Genomic DNA, 17,207 nt, shown 5'->3' with positions numbered 1-17,207 from the left:
GGCAAGAATGGACCTGAGAGGGAAGCAATAGGCGGGAACTAACATCTCTGTTCTCCTAGACCCGTGGTCGGCAAACTGCGGCTCGAGAGCCACATGCGGCTCTTTGGCCCCTTGAGTGTGGCTCTTCCACAAAAATACCACGGCCTGGGTGAGTCTATTTTGAAGAAGTGACGTTAGAAGAAGCTTAAGTTTAAAAAATTTGGCTCTCAAAAGAAATTTCAATCATTGCACTGTTGATATTTGGCTCTGTTGACTGAGTTTGCCAACCACTGTTCTAGACATATCTCTACCTGAAATGATGCTAGAGGCCAAGAGAGATGTTTCTTCCCTACTGGGGATGAAGAAACTGGGAAAACACCAACTTTAATTCACCATCCAGCCCTGGAAGCCAGTGTAAAGTTGATGTTGGCCAAAACGGAGCTGTAATTAATGGGGAGACTGTGAAGGGAATGAGCGTTACAGAGCCATCCCCAGCTGTGGGGCTTCACTTGGCTTACCCTCCACTGACTCACTGGCTTATGAGTAATCCTCCCAAGCCTGATTTAGAGGACTTACTCACCCTTCAGAGAAAGACTCTAATGCAATAAAGCAAATGTCAGCAAGTGGGATGCGGCGAAGCACATCACCCCAGCCTGCACCCAGCTTCCCACTCCCTGGCCCTCCCAGCCTGAGGCCCCTGCTACCACTCAGCACCTGGACAGTCCCAAACATGGGGCAGGCTTCTGGAAAGACATGTGGGGAGCAAGGCCTCAAGCCAAGCCTCTGAGATGAGATGCTTAGAGCTGGGCTACCTGGGCTTGGCCACCATCTTGGTATTCGCCAACATGGTGCCTGTGGGAGAGCAGGAGGCCTCATTGGGCCTTCTAGAATCTAGGGATATGGTTGGAACCCCCACATCAGGCACCAGCTCACTGGGATGGCATAAATTCCAGCCAGTCCTTGGTTCCCTCTGATTAGGAAACAGGCCCCAAAGAGTCGGCATAGCCAGCAGTGGGGAGACGTCAATACAGAGGAAATTACTCAGAAGGCAAGTCAACACAGCCTTGGGTTTAAACCCACTCCTGAGTCAACTACCTGGAAGAATTGGTTCCAAGGGTAAAAAAGGGGGAGGCAGGCACTTAAGGTGATCCTTCACCTAGTTGGCTTCTCTATTCTTGGCCATTTTCCTAACCTTTTCTGAGAGTCTGCCATGTGCCAGGCACTGGAAGGAGGAGGCTGACTACAGGCATGGCGCTCTGGTTGGCTGGAATCCAGGGTCTTAAGCTTTAAGAGACTTTTGGGATCATCTGGTTCAGTTTGCTCATTTATAGGTGAAGAATCTGAGGTACAGTCAAATTCCTTGCCTGGGTTTATGGAAGCGAAGAGCCAGAGTGAGTGGACGTGCTGATAATCTCACCGTGTGGCATGCACCCGACGACTTCTCTTGCGAGTGAGTTTAGGGAAGCCTCTCAAATGGAAAGCACCATATTCTGTATTATGATGATCACTAGCTCGAGAGCAGATGCACAGTCTCAGGTCTTCAGCTACAATCCACCGCCATCACCTTCAAGTTTCTTCGGAAATCAACCCAGAGAGGCAGGCTCGTTGCCCCCTAAATGTATTTATTCCCCCCTTACCCCAATTCATCAACACAGGGAAGTTTTTTTTTTTTACTGTTTTTATTTAACACTATAAAAAAACGACGACAATGATGACCAATAACATACTGCTTTTCTTCACATTTGTATGGATTTTAGGAAATTATTGCCTTTTCCCCTGGAGAAGTAACCTAGACAAAATATAAAGTAGTACCACACTATGAAATCTACAAATCCTAGAAGTCAACATCTTGAAGACCATCTCCAGGGGTGTGTGTGTGGGGGAAACAAGTGTCACAAGAGACGAGACAAGCACATAGAAGGACAGCAAGCTGGGGAAAAGACCGTGTCAATGACAATGACCTAGACACTAGGTACCCTTTTCTCCTGGCACCCATGCCACCACCTCAAATGGGTGATTTTTGGTCTATGGTCTAAGGAACTCTCTTCAAAATGACACAAGAGTTGCTTTGAGTAGAGGTGTAACAAGAAAGGTTCAAGTATGAGTTAAGAGTCATGCCAAAGTCCAAAGTCAGGGAAGAACCCACAGTGGAAAGGCAACTCAGAAGTGTCAACATCTCGCTACTTCAACAAACTGCCTCTGTGGGACCCAAGAGGGAATCTCAAGAAGAGATGAGGGTTCAAATCAGCATATACATATATATGGGGTCCCTACAAACCCTACAAGGTTCCTTTCCTGACTAGATGATCAGCTTATTCCCTGAAGCGACAGAGACAGACGCGGAGACTGCCAAAGTTCAAAAAGTTAAGGTGGAAATTGTGCTTCCTTCAGAATGAATTGGCTTCTTGACTGCCTTTTCTCCAGGTCTAGCAGCTGCTTTCTCCCACGTGGCTGCAAGTTGTTTATTGCCTTACGCTTGAAATGAAAAGGCGAACGTTGAGGTGCCAGGACTGGGCAGTCCTGAGAGGGCAGGGGGGTCTGGAAGTACAGTAGTCAGCACAAGCTGTGCTTCTCATAATGGCTTGACCTTCCTTCGGTCCCGAGAACCAACCCCGAGGTCAGTCTGAAGTTCGTTTGCAAGCCTGGGGACCCTTCGCTATCCCACCGGAGCGGCGGGACAGAGGGGGGGGGGGGGTCTTCAGTATTGCACAGGTATGAAATGTCCACCAGTTTAAAAAACAAAATCACAGTTGTTCTTGGGGCTGTGCGGGTTCCCCCATCCAGTGTTAGTTAGCAAGATGTGGCTGTGGCCATGGAGCTCCTGCTGAGCTCTGAGACCGTCGAGTGGGCGGGCAACGGAGCCAGCACCGAGGTAGGGAATGCGTAGTAGGAACCCTGCACATCAGGGCTCAGTGTCTGCAAATGGGCTCTGAAGGACGAGCTGGCCGCCTCCCCTTGGCAGGAGGGGGCCTGGGGGGTGGGCGTGGAAGGCAGGATCTCAGACTCATACTGCAGGAGCTGGCCCATGAAGCCAAAGTTGGGTGAGACCATGCTCCTCCTCTGCTTGATGTAATCGAAGGCGTCCTTTAGGCGAAACTGCCTGGTCTTCATGAGGTAAGCCATGCAGATGGTGGGTGAGCGGGAGATCCCAGCCTCACAGTGCACCAGGACCTTGCCTCCCTTTTCCCTGACACAGTCTGGAAGGAAGAAAAGACAGTGGGATTGAGTTGGGATTAGAACCCAAAGGCGATGCCAAACACAAGAATTAAACACAGAAGTGACCTAGTTCTCAAACTATTGTGACTGTGCAACAGCCGTGGCCCTACACCAGACTCCTGCCCGTCTGTAATCCCCACTGGTGAGGACAGAGCTTCTGGGGTCCCACCCGTGTCTTTCCCCATGTAGGACCTTTCCAATCCTTAAGAGCTGCTTCCCAGTGCTCTAACATACTTGCAGATTTTACCACTGAACGTTCTAGACCTGGAGTAACCCCTTCCTGGGAGTGGCACTCTAACATGGATGGGTTTCAAGAGGGCATTGGAAAAGCCTTGAAATTGCAACCAATTTTAATCAGGTATGCACTCCCCCCCCCCCCCCCCCCCCCCGAGGGTCCCAGGTTCAAAGACTTAGAGAAGCAATTCCTGCCTCTCAAGGCCTGAGTGTAATGGTGATGACCTAGTCCCCCATCTTGGTAGATGCCTTCTGGCCTCCGGGCATCGTGTCTGGCTATGCCAGGGCAGGATGCTTGGCTCAGCTCCCAGGGTTCCCACTACCAAACATACAATAGATAGTGCGGAGCCACTAATGATAGCCCTGGCTAAGCGATGCTTACTAGATGGATATAAATGACTTTTCGCAAACTCCCATCTTGCACAACAAGGGGAGGCACTGCTATAAAGCTACCACCATCAGATTTCTTTAGCTCAATATGACAAAAGGGAGGGTAGGGTGTCCTCCTTTTCTGTTCCACTCCTGCCCCCAAAAGATCTACAACTGTTAAAAACGGGAAGGGGTACACCTTAACCGGTTTGGCTCAGTGGATGGAGCATCGGCCTGTGAACTGGAGGGTTTCAAGTCCGATTCCGGCCAAGGGCATGTACCTTGGTTGCAGGCACATCCCCAGGAGGTGGTGTGCAGGAGGCAGCTAATCGGAGTTTCTCTCTCATCTATGTTTCAAATTCTCTATCCCTCTCCCTATCTGTAAAAAATCAATAAAATATATATATATATTTTTTAAAATGGGAAGGGGTAAAAGGTTAAACATAAATACACATTAAATAAAAACCATTAAAAATATAGTCTTTCTAAGTCCCTCTCTTGCTACTAAAAAAACAATTACATCACTGGAAGTTAGATGTACGTGGCACTGTGTAAAGCTGTGTGCAAAAATATTTAACATTTTGAAGGGCAAATAATAAAAATCACCCACCTCCCTCCTCAAATTCAAGATTTTGCAAATGAATCTGCAAGATCTGAAAGATAAATTTCTGAGGAGTCAAAGAGGAAGCCTGGAGTTTCCCCATCTAAGAACATCCCACTTGTAGCTCATTAGAGGTGCCCCCTATTCAGTCTCTGACTCAAAAAGGAAAAAGCACTGCACATTAGTTCAAAGGGGACCCCAAGTCTCTAGGATCACAGGGCCATGACTCTCAATTTCCTTTGCTCCTTTGTTGGCTTCCTTGCAGTCTAGTTTTTACTTGGCCCAATACCACATCCAAAAAAGGCAGAGGATCCCACTCTACCCCTTGGGGCTTGTCTTCCACGTGGCACTTCTGCGGCATTCCCCTTGGAAGGGGTCAGGGCATGGCTCAGCCTCAGTCCCTCCTTCCACGAGCAGGGCTAGGAGACTGGGGACAAGCATCCTGTGCTTTCGTAACGTTGTGGGTGTGTATGTTTGTGTACACAAACAGACACCACACACACCCAGGATGGGGAGGGAGCCTTCTGAGAAACGGATGGGGGCGGATTTCATGACCTCACTGAGTAGCTATCAGGCCGAGGAGGGCAAGGCATTCCCAGGGGGAGGCGGAACAAGTCAAGGCTTTCCCACCATGAGCCCACCATTCAGGCTGCCTCTCTGAGACTGCAAAGGAACCAGCTCAGCCGAGCCGCTCAGGGGACAGGCTTAGCCTTTGGCCTCTGGTCTGTTTCTGGATGGTTTCCTATGAAGCGGAAATCATGTGTGATGAGTAGAGGGGACCATCATGTGGCTGCGGGGGGCCCTTTAACTGCTACCTACACTAAGTCATTACTGCTGTGCCCAACACCTGCCTTTCCCCCCGCCAAGATCCTTCCAAACAAAAATCACATCTCGGCTGCAATAGCTATGCGAGCTCAAGGACCCTGGAAGCTAGAAGGCAAGACCACAAGGTTGGAGAGTGGGGCTTGCAAATTTGAGACAGAAAAAAAAAGTCAACCCAGCCTCCAGGGAGGAGGAATGGGCGTAAGAGATGTCAAATGGGAGAACAATCAGGCTATATAGAGGAGTTGGAAACCCAAGGCCCAAGGGAACAGAGGCTACCAGGCCTACACAGCAGAGAAAATGGTAACTGACTCACAGAACAGAGAAAAGGACGCAAAAGATGCCAACTTTTCTGCGCACAAAGCATGGAGAGTTTGAGTCAAGTGCTATCTTTAATCCAAAATTAGCTGCGAATGCAAAACAAATTGCCCCCCAAAGCTTGTTAGAAACTGTGGAAAGCTGCCAGGGCCCTTGGGGCTTAGTGCGTAAGTGGTGCTCTCTCCATCCTTCTGTCTGCATTTAAAAATATCCCAACCTGCGTAGAAGCACAGCGAGGATGACTCTCTCTCTCCGCTGCTTCCCTTGCGTGGAGATTTCGCACAGACACGCTGTGCTTCCCGCCCAGCTAGAAACCATACCGAGGGCGGCAGTTGAACACTGCCATAAAATTATATTCATTTATCGTGCAAATTAAAGCTCCTATTAATAGCAACTCAAATCTTCCCCTCTGCCTTTCGGGGGTGGCTGTCTCTCTTCTCGGCTCCGACCCTCGATGGCTGCAATATAGAAGAGACGTTTCTCCTCTGTGAAGGTAGCCGCCCTCATCAGTACACCAAAATCCAAGAACGTTATGTCCCTAACAAGGCGCCCAGAACAGCGGAGGGGGAGTGGCTGGACCTACCAATGAAGTCTATTGCTTCTTGAAAGTGGGAGCTAATGTCAGCCGTGTGGCTGTCTTCCACGGGGATCCACTTGTAGTGTAGGTGGCTCGTGCAGGCCTCGGAGGTCCGCCGGGAGACGTTCAGCAGGGCCGTGATGTGCAGGTTGGCGAGGATCTCGCACTTGGATGCGTGGTAGGCACTTCCAAGGTAGAGGAACGGGAGGATTTCAACGGGGCCGCCCTGGAAGCAGGGGCAGAGGACAAGCAGGAAATATTGGATTAGCCTGCTCACCTGGGAGAGGAAACAAAACCACCCTGACCCATTTGTTTTGAGGAGGGAGGTTCCCTTCCTGGTTTCCAGGTAGGGAAGAGAGTTCAGAGCCAAGGCTGGTTCAACCAAGAGTGTGGGTGAAGCCTCCGTCCTGGCAGACTCTCTACCCTACATTACTGCTGGTGACTCAGTGACAGCAAAGCCTACGTGGCGAAGATTTTCGTTTTCTTACATGCAGTGAGGAGGGAGGAGGTGCCGGCAGCCTTCCTGTGCTGAGGAGGATGAGAAGCAGTGGGTGTGAGAAGGGGGGAATGGAGATACATGTGTTGAAGGTCTAGCAGACCTGAGAGCAAGCCCTTCAACTTGGGGAGCAGCCTGGTTTCTTTGTAGATTAAAATGGAAAAGTGTTCAATCGGTGAGCTCTCCCCCTCCCCTTACAGTCCTAACATGTTATATAGTGTATTTCATCAAACCGAGGACACTGTTTTGTTTTGTTTTTTTTAATTAAATTTATTGGGATGATTGGGATGACATTGGTTCACAGGATCATACAGGTTTCAGGTGCAGATTTTTGTGTTACAAGATCTGTATATTGGCACTGTGTGCTCACCACCCAAAGTCAAATCATCTCTGTCACCATATCTTAGGCCCCCTTCACCACCACCACCACCACCACCACCACCAGCACCCGCTAGGCCACTGTTGATCATAAGATGTATCAGATTTCAGAGTTGCTAAAATTCGTTCCCTGGCCCTCTAAAAAGTTGCTTCTTAGAAGTGAAAATAGTCAGTCTACCCAGAATCCTCAGACAAAGAAAAGCTATGAAGCCTCGAGCATAGGGGTTTCCCCCACCTCTCTCATCTTCATGTGGAGCAGAAGGCTTTGGTGAGAGATGCTTCTGTCCTCTTTCTTTTGGGAGACCGACCACCCACAGGAAGATTCCACTGGAACCAGAGATCACCTACCTACCCCCGAGGCAAAGCTGAAAAGAACTCCTATCTGGCTAGACTCTGGCAGTCTTAACATTTCCAGGTCTCCCATCTCCTTTCTTCCTTTTGTTGCTGTTGGCAGCTGCTGGCTCAGGGGCATCCCACCTGGGCTGTAGGACCCATTCGTGCACCCATCCACAGCTGGGAGGGACAAAGCTCTGAGCTGAATATTTATGTTTAAGGGCCAGCTTCCTGGGTGCTTAAATAAATACTCTCAGTGTATAAACAAACAAACAAAAGTCAGTGGTAGCTGGAACAATGGGATTCCCTGGAGATTTAGAGAAAAAACAATGGGCTGGAGGGACAGTGGCTGTGTCTTTGGGAGGCTTTTCCACATCATCCATCCGCTTCCTGTGTTTCCATTTCCCGTGCTGGAACAAGAGAAGCATGGAAACTCTGCCAGACCCATACTCGGAAAAGGAGCATGGGACCAGGGCCAGCAGCAGGCCATGCTCACACTACCCTGCATCTGGTATTTGCCTCGTCTTTCCTGAGAAGTCAAGTGTTTAGGCAAAGACCAGTTTGGCCACTTGGAAGAAAGTTCTAGAGCAGGGATTTTCAACTGGCGTGGCACAAGAATTTTTAAAACATGCCATACCTGTCTATTTAGTCAGGGGAACTGACCTGTTTTCCCTTAGATTGTCAAATAAAAATTGACAACAGCCAACACAATAGCCGTCTGGTGTGCACACCCTGTCTTGAACCATAACTATATAGGCCATGTTGCATCATGTTGGTCACACTGAATAATAAGGTTGCATCTGATTGGTTAATTCTTGGTACCAGAAACCCTTATAGGCACCTGATTTTTAAAAAAGTCATTTTGGAGCGCAAAAAAAGAAAGAAAGAAAAAAAGTAGGCAATTACATTATTATTATTTTGTATATCAATCAAAATTGTACCTATGTTTTTTTGTCAGATCAGCAAAAAAATATATTCTTTGGTGTGCCACAGAATTTGATTAATTTATTTAATGCCATGAGATGAAAAAGGTTGAAAATCATTGTTACAGAGGATTTTGCAAAAGGTGTTAGTAACAATGACTCTTTTTATTAGGATTTATAGTGCCCCCTGCCCCCCCCCCCCCCGGGGGGGCTTAACACTTTAATTAGATGTACCTGTAGTCTCATCTTCACTTTAGTGCCTGGAAAACGCTGACAACCAGGCCCGGGATCCTATCCAATTTCTTCTGGAGCTTAGCCTAGCACACCCCTGAAACTGTTTCTTTTCTTTTCTGAATCTTGTTTAGAATCAAGAGGAAGGAGCCCAGGGTCTACAGAAACCCCAAAGGTTAACAGGGCCCCGCCTGGCTTCTAGGAAGCAGTGCTAGGGGGTTCCCCAGAGGAACCTTGAGACACAGCAGGGCCTCCCCAGTCCTCGCCGGGCCAAAGGTCTGTGGCCCTCTTACAACATCCTGCCAATTCTCGTTTCTCTTTCATTTTCTGAGAAACAAGGATAAAAAAACACAACCCAAACAACAAACAAAAATAGAAATCTAGCTAAGCCGGATGCCCCTGGCTTGTAAGCTGAGGGTTCATTACAGAGTGTATTTTTGATAAAGGAAAACAAACAAAATAAAAACCCTGGCACCACACCAAACCAATAGGCTTCCTGACCAAGGATCCCATCCAAGGAAAGGGCACCTGGCTTTACTTGGAGTTTATCCCCAGGGCAAAGCTCTGCTCATGGAAGGCAGCCGGCAGGTTAGGTAGGCGGCATTTGAAATCTTCCTTTTTATGATTTTGGATACGTTCTTAATTGGGAGGGGGGAGGTTTTTGAAAAGACCCTCCACCAAATCAAGAGGCCCTTTTCCAGAAGATGTGTGGAAAACAGAACAGGGCCCTGAAAACAACTAGAAGAGGGAGTTAAGAGAAGGGGGTTCTGGGTCTAGGCTGCCATGGACCCAGCTTCAGGATTTTGGCAAATCTATTACACCTTACCAGCCCTCTGTAAAATTGGGAAGGTGGGTTTTGATCTCTGGTGTCTGCCAGATTTGGGTCCTTGCCTCCCTTTTCCTCACCTCACCCTCCTCTCCTTTCTACTTTATGCTTCCTTTATTGAGTTGTCACCAAGTCCAATTTTTGAAGGAAAAAGAGAACCCGCACATTTATAGAAACACGCAATCCTCTAGGATGCCTTGATCTCATCTGGTTCCAGAATTTGATGGAAATATAAGCATCAGAAACCCTTAGATGAGCCTGCTTGCTCAGCCATGCAAACTGCGGTTTCACTACAACCCTCCTCCTACTTCCCTCCACTCCCACCTCATTCAGTTAAAATACCAGGAAGACACACCTTGACAGGTACTAGCTGGGCTGGTGTGCAGAAACTGCAGGGCACGGACAATTACAAAGAAGAACAACACAGGCGGCCTGAAAGTCAGCTCTGAAGCATCTTCGGGGAAACCTAAGCCAGTCTTTGGAAGCTCTCTCCGCACCTCCCAGGCCAACTAATAACAATACACTGTTCACTTCCTCTTTTCTCCAGAAACTGTCAAGCATCCTGTGGCTCGTTTGCTCTCGTCAGCTTGTTTGCTGGAAGGAAGCCCGTTTACTCTTGGATGGAAACTCAAGTTGGCAAGCACCAGAGGCTCTCAAAGCTAGAGGGCTCTGCCAAAAACCCTGATCCGCACAACAAGCAGCCAGGGCCGCTGAGCAGAGAGAGGAAGAGTCAGGGTGCCGAGGAAGGAACGGCAGCCAGGAGCCGCGACAGCACTTCTACTCCACCTACCTGGTCATAGGCTGGCCTGTAGCTGATGCTGAGCACTGGCTTCCCACACTGGCTGATGAGCGCTCTCTCGGTCTCCATCTTCTCTTGGGAGATGGGTTCGACATCCACGCAACAATCAGGATATTCCGAGTAGAAGGTCTCATATCCCCCTACAAAAAAAAAAAAAAAAACAAGACAAATGGACATAAGCATTGATTTCTCACTGTCAGAAAATGCCCACAATGAAGCAATACCCCGAGTGTGGAATAGTGAAAATATTAAGCTGCCCTAGCTGGTTTGGCTCAGTGAAGAAGGCGTTGGCCTTCGGACCAAAGGGTCTCGGGTTTTTTATTCCGGTCAAGGACATGTACCTCGGTTGTAGGTTCCTCTCTGGCCCGGGCAGGGCGCGTGCAGGAGGCAACCAATCTCTCTCACATCGATGTTTCTCTCTGTCTTTCCCCCTTACTTCCACTCTCCCTAAAAATCAATGGAAAAATATCCTTGGATGAGGATTAATAAAAATTTTTTTTTTTTAAATAGGCTAATATAGATTTTGGTCACATTAAAAAAAAATGAGCCAAACCAACTAATAGCTTTATAGAATATAAATGGGATGTACACACACACACACACACACACACACACACTTCTAAAGCGCTATGGGTCAGAGAGGCAATGATTAACTTTTTGTGTCTATCAGAAGCAGCTTAAACTGTGAAAGGAAATATATCCGACATCTGGAAAATATTAACCAAATCCCTCCAGAAAACCAAAGCTATTGTCTCTCTTGTTTATCTAAAATGCAGGTGTGATTATGCAGAATTTCATTAATTTTGGAGAAAGAGACTCCAAAACTGGTCTGTGTCTTCCCCAGCTCATGAGCTCTAAACTGGAGCAGAGAGGAAACCCCTCCATGCATGAGGGAATGGGGGCTAATAGGAGGTCTAAACGCAGGGTAATAAAACAGCCCTGGCCTTTCTCACTCCTGAGGTGCTGAGAACACTGCTGAGAATTCTCCCCATACAACCAATTTGGAGTAATCAATCTAGGCTATTACCTTCCAAACCAAACTGCAGGAATGAGCCCTTCTGAACTTAAATCTCAGCCCCCCCATAAATAAAACTGTCCCCCGGATTAACACCTACCCCCCTTTATATTTCCTTATTACCCTTCCCTCCTCAACTTTCTGTTCCCCGAATGCCCTCAAACTACTGTACCGACAGGTACGATTCTGTAAACATTCTTAATGTTACTTTTAAAACTCTCCAAATGGGTTGCTTCCAGTAAAAAAGGTACCTCTAACCAAGTCACAGACCTGTGAGTGTATACATACAGATAAGGCTTTTCAGGCCCAGTGTACTCAGTGGGGAAGAGCCCAGTACGACCTAGCCTAGCCGCTGGAAGTCTCAGAATGCCGGGGGTTGGTGGGTGAGCAGGCCAGCCTTGCTTGGGGAAGCACTTTGCTTCCCATCCAGAGGGACCTAAGGCAATTCCTAGATCCTCCAAAAAAACAGCGTCTGCCATTTTCTGACCCAGAGAATTCACTTGGGGGTCAAATCATCCATTAAAAATATGCATTTTCCAAAAGCCTCCCTTTTTCTCCTGTCTTTCCCAATTATGAGCCGCCCCCCCCCCTCCCCCCCCCCCGTGGAGCACATGGTGGCTTTTTAAATACCCCGCGGCAGACGAATGGTTAATGGATTACATGGCCGTCTCCAGCTCCCTCCCAGAAGCCGCAGCCAATTCCTCGAATGAGTCATCTTGCCATTACTGCTTCCTCTCAGCTAGCTGGAACTGCCCTGGCCCCCAATCTCCCCTGCAGTCACCTCAACAAATCGCCATTGGGCCGCCCCAGACGTGCCTCTGGTCCTCCACAATGACCACGTTCCTGGCCATGAAGACAGGAGGCCATGCTGGAGGGGGACAGAGGCAGGTATTCCCGGCATGGCATAACCTTTCCCCCAACTCTAGACCCTGGCCCCCTTCTTTCCCAGGAGGCAGGGAGAGGCCAGGCTTACACCAACACCAAGCTTCCTTGGAAGAGGAAGTTAGTAAATCACTTCCTGTGCCTGTGCCTCAACATTTTGGGTTCCGGGAAACAAACTAAGTGATCAGAGACGGGAATCTGGATTCGGAGTGGCCCAGGCCCTCCCAAACTTCAGGGCCGGAGGCTTGGGAAAGAGAAGCCAGCCTTCAGGCCACCCATCTCCCCGCTTTAAATAGAGCACTTAAGAGTTGGCTGCCAGGAGGAACGAAAGGAGGTGCGGGAGTAGGCTGGGCCCTGTCTGCCTGTTGACAAAACAAGACAGGCAGACAATGAGTCTCAGTGCTGGGGGACAGATAACACAGGGCCCTGCCCCCTCAGCTGGGGTCAGGAGGAGTCCTCCAGATTAGCCGGTCTCCGTCTTTCACCCACTCCCATCAGAGGGGGGGAGAAACAGAACATTCCTCTCTGGTGCCTCACTCGAGAGCCTTGGCAGTTCTTTTGGCCGCTTCGACTCTCTTCAGAGTGATCCTGTGTTCGATCACCCTCACGCTGCCAGGGGAGCAGAGCCAAGTGCATGGACACTGGATATAAATATGCACCGACAAGGCCATTTGGTCCTCAGCTCATGACTGAATGTGGTTTTTTTTAGGGGTTGGGGGAGATGAAGGGTGCCAACAAAGGTGGGAGCTGGCGGCCAAAGGCACTCTCCCCCCTAGATCTGAGATGCCGCTAGATTAAACCTGAACTCATAGATGGGCATGAGTTACTAGGTAAGGAAATAAACTTTTTCTTTGGCGACAGCGTAAGCTTTAGTAGTGTTATAAGGATCAAGCAATTTTTTACTGAAATTCAAAATGCGAATTAACTTTTGACCTCGCAAACCTCCAAATTTACTGATAGTGCTCATGCAGAAAAGCATCTGGATAAAAGTATACTCTACTACACTGTTTCAAATAATGCGGCTAGTAGCAACCTATGGGCTGTCACCAAGGGACTGGTTAAAAAAGTGAACCAGACATGAATGCTCTGATACGATCATATCTCCCGAGATCTAGTCGGGTGAAAGAGGGACAGGAAATACACAAAAATCATCATATTTTTAAAAGAAACTGGTGCAGCCCTAACCAGTTTGGCTCAGTGGATGGAGCTTACTCGGCTGGCGACTCAAGGGTCCCAGGTTCGATTCTGGTCAAGGGCATATGCCTGGGTTGTGGGCTCAGTCCAACGTGCAGGAGGCAACTAATAAATGATTCCCTCTCATCATGGATGTTTCCATCTCTCTCTTCCTCTCTGAAATCAATAAAAATATATTTAAAAAAAAGAAAAGAAACTGGTACAAAATTAACTTTAAGGATGAACAAGTAATAGTTGATGGTTGTCTCTGGGAGTGGAGCTGGGTTCTAAGGGTTTCAGAAGACCCACTGTTTATTGCACAGCCTTCATGCTGTTCAAAGTTTTACTTATGTATATTATATTCATTAAAAAAATTTTTTTTAAACATTCATCTTCTTGGGATGGAAGTCACAGAACTGCCTACTTCCTGTGGCAATAACCCCTAAACTGTCAGCATGGCCCTCCTGGAGGGGGACACAGAGGGCAGAGATGGGACCAGGAAGGGTTTCCTGGAACCTATCTTTCATGCTAATGGAGAGGTGGAAGCTTTTCCTGCAGTCACTGCTAAGAACAAAAGACAAAAAAGCATCAGGAAGAGAAATCAGGAGCCATGTGTGAAACCTTTGCAATCTTGGAGGGCTTCCCTCCATCATTGGGGGTGGGACTGAAGCTGGAAAAGGAAGATTATTATCACCTGCCTTTGCCATCTCCCTGGGAACCAACACGGGGGACGGTCTACAGAGGTGCCAATAAAAGGTGGGAGCTGTCCGTCCTCAGGAATCTCCTGGCCTGGAGGTGTGTGAAATTCCCCAAATTGCTAGGTTTTAAAAGCCAGGCCCTCAACTCTCCGCTCACTGCACAGGCCTTCTGAACCACACATCACCGTTACATCTCAAGGTCTCGGGCATCAGGGTTGGCAGGGCTTCCACACACTTGAGGTTACAAAGAACTCAAATACAAGGCATGAGGGAGAGCTGTCATAGGAAATGAGCCAGAAATGGATGCTCTGGCGTTTAGCTCATCACCCACCCACCACCGTGTAAGTCCAAGTCATCTCCCCAGCAGGTGTAACGGGCAGCCTGGTGCCACCGCCTCTGGGGGGGGCCCCCAAACCAAAACGCAACAGAATCCCCTCCGCCATCACCCCTCGGCACCGCTCCCCGGTCCTGGCTCTCCAGCCACCCCCGTGGGGCTCGGGACCCAGGAGGATCCCAAGCCAGGGAGGGAGGGAGGAGGTGAAAAGAGTGGGAAGGCTGTTAACTCCACATGAAACTAGAGGAAGGAGGTATGGGAGGGGGAATGGGGAAGGCCGGAGGAAAACAATAAAAAGCCATAAAATGAAAAAGGAAAGGAAGGGGAGGGACTCGCCGCCGGGGTCAAAAAGGCAAAAGAGGGGTCACTGCAGACACAGCCTCCAGGATGTGAATCGTCCAGGCAGGAGGCATGGGGACAGGAGGACCCCGTGGCGCCACGCTCCTGGGGAGGGAGAGGAGGGGGTCGCGACCTGCTGATTCCGTCCGATACGTCTATCAGGAAGGCTCGGCGCCCGGGCCCCAGCGAGACCGGCAGAACCCGGGCCGCCAGCCCCCCCCCCCCAAAAAAAAAACTGCCAAGAAGCAGCGCCCCCCGACTGCGTACCCACCTCGCCCACCGGGGCGGCCAAGCGGCCGGGCGCTTTCGAGGAACGCGGGTGGGGAGGGTGGGGGGCGCCAACCACCACGGGCACTGCCCTCCCGGGCGCACGTGGAGTCAGTCCAGGGTGCAGACTCGGGCAAGTGGAGACTCCCCGCGTCCCCGGGCCACGGAGGGCGCCAGGAGGGGACCCCGGAGGAGGAAAGGGATTAGGAGGGGCGCAGGGAGAGAGGACGGGGCCCCGGCCGCCCCGGCGCGCTCACCTTTGAGGAAGTAGACCCGCGGGCCGGCGGGCAGGCAGGCGAGCAGCGAGGTGAGCACGACGCGCGCGGCGCTCTCCTCGCGCAGCTTCTGCCAGTGGCGGCTGCCCTGGTCCAGCACCACCACGGCCGCCACGCCGCCGCCGCCCTCCTGCAGCAGCCGCGCGCGGGCCGCCTCGTCGGGCAGCACGTAGCGCGCCGACACGGCGCCGCCGCGCGCCCGCCGCAGCACCACCGAGTTGAGGTTGACGTTGAGGGAGCCGCGCACGCTGGAGGCGGCGAAGGCCAGGTAGGGCCGGCAGTCCAGCACCACGCAGCGCGCCGCCGCCTCCTTGCGCAGCATCTTGCGCAGCTGGCGCCCGTCGAGCGCCGTGACCTTCATGGCGCCGCCCGGCGGCCCCGCGCCGCGCAGGTGCCCACGGCCAGGGTTGCCCGCCGGCGAGACACAGGAGGGCTGCGGCCGGCCTACCGAGCCTGGAGCCTGGAGAGCCGGAGCCGCAGCCGGAACGGACACGCTCAACTCTTTTCTTTCCCGCCCCGCACCCTCGGCGCCCGGCCCGGCCACTCGCCGCCCCAGAAGCCGGGGATTCCGCCGGCGGCGCCGCGTCTTAAGTGGAGCGCGAGGCCGGTGACGTGGCTGCCCATATAAGGCCGGAGAGGGGGCTTACCCCGCCCCCTCACGCCGTGGCCACGCCCCTCGGGGGCGGGGCGCGCGGGGAGGGCGCCCGCGGTTAGTCAGCCCGGGAAAGAGGAAGTGGGAGGCTCCGCCCCGGCGCTCGCCGCGGCTCTGCGCCCGGAGACTCACTCGCGCATCACCCGGGCGGCCGGGAGGGGGGTTGGGGGGGGGGGGTGTCAGGAACGCACGGGGCCGAGGTGACCCACGCTGTGCGGGAAGAGGAGGAAGCGGAGGAGGCCGGGCGGGCGTCGCGAACACGAATTCTCAGTTTCATAGACGTAGGTTAGGCACCTGCAGGGGGCCGTGCGGGGGGGGGGGGGTGTTGCGGGGGAGAGGGGGTGCTGCGCTGGGCAGGGCCCCAGATGAAGCAGAAATGAATTCTGAGCCTCCCAGCCTTTACGCGAGAAACGAGATCATTGTGGGATGTGCTTCAAGGAAGGGTGGTTTATAGATGAGTTGAGATCGGGCTTGTATGGTTAGGTGAAGCTGGGTAATGGGAACCTGGGGTTTGTTACAGTTCTCCACTTTTCTGTCTGTAATTTTCCATAATAAAAGTACTTATAAGTAAAAAATGGAGAGAGAGGAGCCAGCAATCAATCTTTCCAAATGGAGTCTGTCTGCCCGCAAAGGATTGACAGTTCTTTTTCTCTGTCACATTCCAATAATAATTAGAATAATTGTTTGTCTTTTGAGGAGCCGTTTTCTGGCTCCTGGAAAGCCTGTGGTGAAATCAGCTACAGCATCCACACACATCCGTGGTCGGAGGTCTCAGTCCAGCCAACTGTCCAGGTGGCTTCTGGATTTGAGGGATTATCTGTGGATCAAGTGTAATCCCAGGCTGTCTGCCCCTACCCTTCCCCAGCAGCTTCAGGCTTCTCACCCTCAGTCTTGGGGAACTGGACACACGATTCACCCTTAGCTGCAGGGACACCAGTGAGGGAAACATGTCTCCAGCCCCAGGTTCATGACCAACCATTTTATCGTTAGTTCCCGGAGGGAGGGACTGGGAGAGGTGTGTGGAGGCTAGCTTGCCTCCACTAGGGGGGCTGGTCTACCACCAACATAAGGCATGAGGTTTTTAGAAATCAAATTCTGAAATCAAATGCAATCAAACTGACACCAGCTGGCGGGCAGACTCGGGATCACACAGCTGCGTTCAGTCAGAGGCCCTGTCCTCGCCCCGCTAGTGGGGTCCTAGTGAAGATGTGATGTGGCTCAGTGGTTAAGTTGTTGATCTGTGAACTGGGAGGTCAGGGTTTGATTCCCGGTCAGGGCACATGTCCGGGTTTCGGGGGGCCTGCGGGAGGCAGCTGATCAATAATTCTCTCTCATCATTGATGTTTCTATCTATCTCCCTCTCCCTGTCTGAAATAAAAAATATATATATTTTTAAAAGGATGTGGTGTGGGGGTTTTCTTTGGAGGGTTGTGTGTCCCAGCCTTCCCTAAAAATCTCCTCTCCTCTGCC

General features: G+C 51.0%; 1 protein-coding gene across 1 annotated transcript; it reads right to left on the bottom strand.

Annotated features, from left to right (window-relative positions):
• Positions 1–1,638: 1,638 nt before the first annotated feature.
• DUSP5 (dual specificity phosphatase 5) lies at positions 1,639–15,743 on the bottom strand. The gene is made up of 4 exons (XM_084903899.1): positions 15,068–15,743; positions 10,094–10,242; positions 6,123–6,342; positions 1,639–3,176 (listed from the first exon to the last, which is right to left on the bottom strand). The coding sequence occupies exons 1-4, from the start codon at positions 15,444–15,446 to the stop codon at positions 2,770–2,772; spliced, it is 1,155 nt and encodes a 384-aa protein (XP_084760025.1). The 5' UTR covers positions 15,447–15,743; the 3' UTR covers positions 1,639–2,769.
• Positions 15,744–17,207: the final 1,464 nt, after the last annotated feature.

The sequence above is a fragment of the Pipistrellus hanaki genome, assembly GCF_964339955.1.
Source record: "Pipistrellus hanaki genome assembly, chromosome: 14".
In the NCBI taxonomy this organism is placed as follows: Eukaryota; Metazoa; Chordata; class Mammalia; order Chiroptera; family Vespertilionidae; genus Pipistrellus; species Pipistrellus hanaki.
This window is presented reverse-complemented; position numbering and strand designations above follow the sequence as displayed.

Bases quoted from the DNA above. Each gene is read 5' to 3' on its own strand.
- DUSP5 (XM_084903899.1), bottom strand. From the start codon at position 15,446: ATGAAGGTCACGGCGCTCGACGGGCGCCAGCTGCGCAAGATGCTGCGC. The intron at 10,243-15,067 runs GTGAGCGCGCCG...TTTTTTTTGTAG, and splicing joins GCGGGTCTACTTCCTCAAAG to GGGGATATGAGACCTTCTAC. The intron at 3,177-6,122 runs GTAGGTCCAGCC...TCTTCCTTCCAG, and splicing joins AGAAGCAATAGACTTCATTG to ACTGTGTCAGGGAAAAGGGA.